The sequence below is a fragment of the Gossypium hirsutum genome, chromosome A05 (genome assembly GCF_007990345.1).
Source record: "Gossypium hirsutum isolate 1008001.06 chromosome A05, Gossypium_hirsutum_v2.1, whole genome shotgun sequence".
NCBI lineage: Eukaryota > Viridiplantae > Streptophyta > Magnoliopsida > Malvales > Malvaceae > Gossypium > Gossypium hirsutum.
In genome coordinates, this window is record NC_053428.1 from 4,601,833 (window position 1) to 4,609,658 (window position 7,826).

The window sequence follows — 7,826 nt, forward strand, 5'->3', positions numbered from 1 at the left end:
TTCTTAAAACATTCAGTCTTTTAGTAAGAATTGTTGGAAGCTATTTATTTTAAATTAAAGCACTTCGAGATTTGTTTCAGGTGTTCTTTTGGTTTGTAACTTTATTGTCCATATTGTAGTGGCGGTGCTTCAACTGATGATTTTACCTTCAAATTTCGTTACCTATTTGAGTTCCTTACATTCATATCTCGGCGGTAATCATATAATCAGAACATGAGTAGTATATTTTCATCAGATACTGGATCGTCATATTATTTACTTCCGTGATCGTACCTGAGAAATAATTGACAAAGGAGCGCATGTAGTTCGGTAGGACAAATTATGTATGTGGTTGTTTATATTCATTATCTTGCATTTCTCTCGTAAATCATTCTTGCGCCGTATAACCACGATTAATTCTTTCTTGCAATTGTTATGCATGGACAATCCACAAACTGTGCATACTCTGAAACCCTAATGGGATGCCTTTTTACTGCCACAGATAAGAAGCTGAAGCCTAACTTGTTTTGGGGAATAAGGAGTTTTCAAGTTGTGGAGGACATGCTGTAGGAACCTTGTGTTCTCAACTCAATTCTGTCCTAAAATTTTCACATGCAAAATCAGAGAATGGTTATATAACTTGGGAGCAATATCTTTTTTGGCATCCAGCCGTTGATAAAATGATAAGTTAAAATTTGATGTTGTCGTTTCTCACGTTCTAAGTAAACCCGTTCACTGTAAATAAGCCGACTTAAAATATCGGTAGCTTGCCATATCCCCCCCCCTCCCAAATCCCAAAAAAAATATATATATTTAATTTTTTTGTGATGTTGGACTATCCATAATAAATAAATTAATTAAAAAAAATTGTCAATGAAAAAAATATGCAAAATAATAAGTAAATAAGAAGGTATTTATCACTTAAAAGTTAAATTTTTTTAAAAATTCAGTACGTACTGTTTTTTAGTATCATTAATAATAGAAAAAGAGACAATAATCCAAGTACATAGAAGAACCGGCAAAGGCAAGCTACCAGCCTTTATTGAAGGAAAGGATAATAAAGCTTAATTTTTTCAACATTTTTTCATTCTTCAATTTTTGAGTTTATCAAACAATCATTCAATCTAAGCCTCATTAATGTTTTATAAATATAATTTTTACTTTTTTTTTTCACTTAGGCTGCCATGCCATAATCATTGTCTCAATTTTGTAATATATCAAAATATATATATATATAATGTTTAATATATGTACTGTAATAGATAATAGATAATGGACTGAATGCTTCCAAATATAGAAGACTAAATGTTATTATTCTTTATTGAACAAAATGAAAATTATAAACCAAATAAAACATAAATCAATAATTCCTACAGGAATCTCGAGAACTAGAGAGATTATAAAACTTGGGGGGGGGGGGGCAAACAATAAATAAAGGAAAATGGGATAACACAAAACTGGGTTAAATGCTAAAATAAAATAAAACACTGCTACAAAATTTCAAAGGTAGCTTCTGTAGACAGGGCTGTACATGCATTTCTCAGCAGATTCAACAAGATCCTCAGGCTGAGGAAGATGAGAAGCCAGACCTACCATTAGCAACAATCAAACCATGTAAATGAATGAATATGGGAGGGACAATTATTTTAAGAGCCTTAACACATTGTTCAAGCGTAAGTTTAAAGGCTGCCTGCAACTCACCGAGTTCATATGCCTTGGCAGCAACTTTAGCAGCAATATTGGCTGATATCTTTCTGATATTGGTGAGTGGTGGGTAAATCATTCCCTTCTCGTAGTGTTCCTCTGTCACTTGTGAAGCCAAAGCTTTGGCTGCCACGACAAAAGAAAAAGGCCTTTAGGTTCCAATTCTTCACCATTTGCATGTATTAGTAACAAACCAAATGCTTAGTTTGGTGGGTTGATGCACTTACAGGCTGCTAAAAGCATGCCATTATGAACACGAATTGAACCAGCCATTATCACACCCAAACCAAATCCAGGGAAAATGTAAGCATTGTTTGCCTGAATCAGATTAAGAAAGCTTTTAACAGCTAGTGTTATGAAAATTTTGGGTGCAATTAAATTTCCCAAACTTGAAAATGCTTCAAGTACAGGCAGAAAGCTAAACCTGGCCAGGCACAAAGGTTTTGCCTTCATATTCAAAGGGATCAAACGGGCTTCCACTGGCAAAGATTGCACGACCCTGCAGGGAAGAAAAGGTTAAAGATTCTAGGAAGTATTTTTTAAGGCTAATTTAATTGAAAGTGTAAAAAATTCTACGCTACAAGGCATGTACCTCACTCCATGTATATGCTTCTTCTGCTGTACACTCAGCTTGTGATGTAGGGTTTGATAGAGCCATGATAAGAGGTGTCTGCAAGTCAGCCATCAGGATTACTATAAAACTCAGTTGAGATGACCTAAGAGAAATATATATATATATATGTGTGTAAAGAACCTTATTGAATGACGCCATGTCCTCAACAACCTCCTTTGTGAATTGTTTTCCTACTCCAGATGTTCCAATCAAGATAGTTGGCTTGATTGCCTGATTTAATCATAGTTAAAGGAGAGAAGAAAAGTAATAAAAAAAAATGAAACATTTCACTTTTGAAACTTGATGTATGACTCAAATTAGTTCACACCTTGACAGCATTTATGAGTCCTGTGATAGGTTCATGCTCATGTGCCCAAGGTTTCTTGAAGTCTTGAAGTGATTCCTTGCGAGAGCTAACGATTAATCCCTGCCACATGAATTTCAATCTCATCACGGTGAGAAAAAGATGGTTATAGACATGTCATTTTAAGAAAAGAAGAGCTAGCATCTTTTATACAAGATGTTCCAATGAAATTCACATTACCTTTGAGTCTACGAGCCAAATGTTCTTGCGGTTCTCCTCGATTGGTTTTCCGTTCTGTCAAGAGATTGTATATGTTTAGCGATAAACCTTTCCTGAGGAAACAAATATTTAGCATTAGAAGATTGTTACCTGCTCTGAAATCTCAAGAGCAATGAGATCAGCTATACCAGTTCCGGCCTATGGACAACCAAAAAGAAACACAATTAAGACATTTACACGTGTGATAAGAAGTTTTGTATGAAAAGTTACAGTTCCCTTGTTGGCATTTTGTTGATCAAGCCTTACCTCACCAGCACCCAGGAACAAAAACTTATGGTCGGCGAGAGTTCCACCTAGTAGTCTCAGGGCTGAAAGAAGCCCAGCCAGAACCACTGCTGCTGTACCCTGCCGTTATGAAAGAGTGTCCGTATGAGAAAGAATATTTCTCAAAACTAAAAAATGTTACCATCATTAAAGGAAAAGGTAAGAAGGGAATCTAGTTAAGATATTACCTGTATATCGTCATTGAAAACGAGATGAGAAGAACTGTATCTTGCCAATAGTTCAAATGCATTGTGGTTTGCAAAATCTTCAAACTGAAAATCAGGCTTAGCTTGTTCAGAGGACGCGGCATGTAAAGATAAAACAGCAGAAGGCATAAAATGAAGATGAGCTGATGATTACCTGTATTAGAACTTTCTCTCCATAATTCTGTTTCACTGCATACATGAACTCTTGTAGAAGTTCATTATATTCCTGCTCCATGGAAACCAATGTAATTCAGTATTTCAGGTAAGGAAGTACATTTATGGCTTGATGGAAACATATTGATGCAAAGGAGTATCACCAAACCTCTCCAGTAGCCCTCTTTTGCCTAAGTCCGATATAAAACTCGTCATTTAACAACTTCTCGTTGTTTGTCCCAACATCAATAGTAATAGGCAAGCACTGTAAATATTGAATAAAAGTTGTAGACAATTAGCTGATTTAGTAAAGGATTTATGCATTTGGTTAAGCTGAAGAAAGCTTTAAATCAACATCCTCTATGCAATTAGGAGACTACCATGGCATTACTATAACCAAAATTTTAAAGGGTGACATGAACCCGATTGGTTTTAGCTATGCTTACTAGTGAAGGACGGACTCCACCGAGAGCTGTGTATAGAGCAAGTTTTCCTACAGGTATGCCCATTCCCTGAAAACAATCATAGCATTAAAGATCATTAAGTTGATCTACGAGAGAGAACTTATCACTGTTTCATCTACAGCTTCGATACAGATATCAGATTACCTGGCAACCAAGATCCCCAAGTCCCAAAATTCTCTCACCATCAGTCACAACAATGACTTGAACAGTTCTCTCGGGCCAGTTTTTCAGTGTTTCAAGAATCTTCCCCCTGATAGATCGTGATGCTTAGTTATTGTTACGCAACATCAAATACATAAAAATGAATACATAAGAAGGACATGATGAAAAAACATACTTCTCTTTCAAACTGATGTAAAGACCCTGAGAGTGCCTGAAAATGCTGCCATATTTTTGGCAAGCCTCACCCACTGTTGGAGTGTACACAACTGGAAGCAGTTCTTCCACGTTATCAATGAGAAGCTTGTAAAAGAGTCGTTCATTAGTCTCCTGCCAAATGCAAATAGATCACTGATAAAGATGCCAATATATAAGTGCTATTAAAAGTCACTTAGATCAGTTACCAACGTGGGGACTGCAAGGCATGAACAAGTTACCTGAAGACCTATCATTGCCATGTATCGATGCAAAGGAACTTCGTATTGGCGAATCAGATTCATCATCTTCTTCTCCTGGAGTTCCTGACTGAGAACAATAGGGGGAAGAAGGCCACGCAGGTAATGTGCATCTCTCTCTTTCTCAGTGAAGGCAAGCCCTTTGTTATACCGTGGGTCACGCATCAATGAATACCCACTACAACAAAGGTCTAGCATGACTCAATTGACAGCCAAAGATGTTCAAATCATATCATTTTTATTTAACTTTTGTCATTATATATTACCAAATATAAATTTTAGTGCAAAGATCAAGAAAGCTATGATATTTTTACTTTTCAGTACTCAGATTAACATTCAGTACCAATATATCACTTTTTAACATTCCAAAATCTAAACATATACTATTTACTAGAGGCATGATAATGTTGGTATTGGTGCAGAAATAAGCGTAAATCAATCACCTAGCAACAGAGATAGTCCATGGGGTGATAGGTTGATCCAATGTGGCACTATCCTCACTGTACATATCCCCAACTCCACCGACTATAGCCGACTTGTTATCCACTAAATCACCACAGTTCTTCATTGTTGTAAGAAAAACAAGCTTTTGCCTCGATGGTCAAATAAAACAAAAGCCAACCCTTTTTTATTGGCAGAGTAAAACAAATTTCTTTTCTTTTTTTAAAATTAATTTTGTTTAAAGGAAAAGGACAAAGCCATAAAAGAACTAACTTGCAATGTGGGAAAATTTTAATGATTAAATAAATAAAAGCTGTTAATTGTTAGCAATGATGGGTTCCATGAAAGCATCCTGTTAGCAAGGAGGGGAACATGGGAAACGACTGACTGCTATGAAAATGAAACGCAGTATATATCTGACGTTTTCCCAGTGTACGAGAGAAAATGTAAAAGCTTTAAATATATCTCTTTCTTTTTTTTTCTAGTTACTTTTTCCTGTTTGTTTCCCGCGATTGTAGAGAGAGGACGCTACCATATCCTCTCGTTCGGCTTCTAAGACTAATATGGCTGTTTTCTCGCAAGTTAGTTTTTTTTCTAAAATTTTATTAAACCCAAATAGAGTAAACAGATCTAACAGTCAGCGATAAACCAATTCTTATGCTTGTACAGTCTCACAATTACCTAAAACTCCACACCCCAGACGGTAACCTACACCATATCACCACTAAAACACCCGAGATTCTTAAAACAAACTATCACGAAAACCAAATTTCTTGAAACAAAAACGAACCCCGCACCTTCCACCATTGAGCAGCAAAATGAGATCAAATACACAAGAACAAGTTACAAACTCCAAAAAACCCTCAAGCTTGTAGACGACCATTGCTAAAAGAAGTTTACTCCTATTAGCCAGCTTGAATGAGACTATGAAACACATTGTCTTTGCTTGGAGAAAATAAGAATCCATGAATTTTGTTGGGATTTTTGACAGCAATAAAAAAGAAAATAGAGCAAAGAAAGAAATACAGGACACAGAACAAGGAAGCAAGAAAAATTTACTTGCTCACAAACGTGCAGCAAGGAAGCAATAATTGATATGTTTTGATATGCTTAATTTTTCAATAAGAAAAACAATACATTTATAGCTAACTACATCACCTAACATTACCTAACAACATTAAGTAACTTGATAAATATTGCTTGTACACACAAACAAGCTACCTAACCTAGTCATTCAATACCGAAATATATCAAGCTGTCATCAGCTTGTTCATTTTCAACTAGATTGATTACAATGAAATTAAAAAATAACATTGATGTTACAACAAGCATAAGTGCTGCAACATGCACAATTACTAGCACGTACTTCATCTGGAAATATTATAGTTAAATAGTCTTGTAACATTTGTGCTGCAGCTGCATACACTTCATCCGGAGATATTACAGCAGCATGGTAAGCCAATTTTCAATACTTCTCCTTGGACTCCATGCTGCGAATTCAAATCATTCAACAAAATTTTTTTAAGCTTGGCAGTTAAAGCTGACCCTGCTCAAGCACTTCATTTTCAACCTTGGCAAATGGAGTCTTCTCCTCCTTCACAGCCTTAGTTGACAACACATATTGCCTTGTTCTCTTGCTCATTACAATCTTGCTTCTTCTTGCATAAACAGCTTGCAAGTATAGTTTGCTTGCCTTCAGTCTGCCATTTTTGGCTTGCACCTTTCGAGCTTGCATTTAGACCGTTCGCCTTTTCGGCTTGCACCCACTCAGGCTTGCATTTAGATTGTCCGCCTCTTTGGCTTGCAATTCGACAGGCTCTCACTTTGACAAGCTCGCACTTTGCTTACTGTCTTCAACAAGCTCGCAACTTTACAACTCGCATTGAGCTTCACCTTTGACAGACTTGCACTTCGCATACCGTCTTCCTTGAAACTCCTCCTTCAGCTTATCCAAGCTTGTTTGGAAGTCTCACAGGGGTGAGTTGTTGCTGTCTTCTCTACAAGCAACCCTCAAAGATGACTCAAAGATGACAGGCATTAATAACTTCTTGTCTTTCTTAACAAACAGCAGAAGCAGAAACAAGCCTTCAAAGGTGACAGGCTTTAACGACTCCTTGCCTTTCTAGCAGCAGAAGCAAAAATTCCAAAGGCCCTCAAAGATCATAAAAGCTCTCGATACCATGTTGGGATTTTTGCTTAATTTTTCAATAAGAAAAACAATACATTTATAGCCAACTACATCACCTAACATTACCTAACAATATTAAGTAGCCTGGTAACTTGATAAATATTGCTTGTACATACAAACAACCACCTAACCTAGTCATTCAACACCTAAACATATCAAGCTGTCATAAGCTTGTTCATTTTCAACTAGGTTTATTACAATGAAACTAAAAAAAAATTGATGTTACAGCAAGCATACGTGCTGCAGCATGCACAATTGCTAGCACGTACTTCATCCGGAAATATTACAGTTAAATAGCCTTGTAACATTTGTGTTGCAGCATGTTTGCAAGCTGCATGCACTTCATCCGGAGATATTACAGCAGCATGGTAGGCCAATTTTTAATAAATTTCCTGTCACTCCCGATAAGACTCCCACTCCGGGTTCAGTCCTCTCGTTGAAACCAAGCATCCTGATGAAAGTCAAGGACTCCAAGGATAGCGCTGCCTTTCCAAGACATAAAAATTGGAATCTTTCTTGAAAGTATGAATTACTTCATTAGAAGGAATGGTAAGAAGACAACCATATCACCAACAAAAGACTCGAAACCACGCTTGCAAGTAACCGGAAAAGCCGCA

The 7,826-nt window shown here is 36.6% G+C and overlaps 1 protein-coding gene across 4 annotated transcripts; it reads right to left on the minus strand.

Annotated features, from left to right (window-relative positions):
- Nucleotides 1-1,273: 1,273 nt before the first annotated feature.
- Nucleotides 1,274-7,210, minus strand: LOC107951402 (NADP-dependent malic enzyme). Of its 4 annotated transcripts, none has more exons than XM_016886451.2 (18): nt 5,819-7,210; nt 4,563-4,758; nt 4,304-4,455; nt 4,111-4,216; nt 3,949-4,014; nt 3,672-3,767; nt 3,504-3,575; nt 3,332-3,415; nt 3,126-3,224; nt 2,970-3,017; nt 2,841-2,894; nt 2,625-2,723; nt 2,438-2,527; nt 2,276-2,353; nt 2,108-2,182; nt 1,911-2,001; nt 1,681-1,809; nt 1,274-1,568 (listed from the first exon to the last, which is right to left on the minus strand). In XM_016886451.2, the coding sequence occupies exons 1-18, from the start codon at nt 5,986-5,988 to the stop codon at nt 1,480-1,482; spliced, it is 1,794 nt and encodes a 597-aa protein (XP_016741940.2). In that variant the 5' UTR covers nt 5,989-7,210; the 3' UTR covers nt 1,274-1,479. The 4 variants fall into 4 exon arrangements, with proteins under 4 accessions (XP_016741940.2, XP_016741941.2, XP_016741942.2 ...); XM_016886452.2 differs by having other exon boundaries at nt 5,024-7,210; XM_016886453.2 differs by lacking the exon at nt 5,819-7,210 and adding an exon at nt 5,024-5,164 and having other exon boundaries at nt 4,563-4,771.
- Nucleotides 7,211-7,826: the final 616 nt, after the last annotated feature.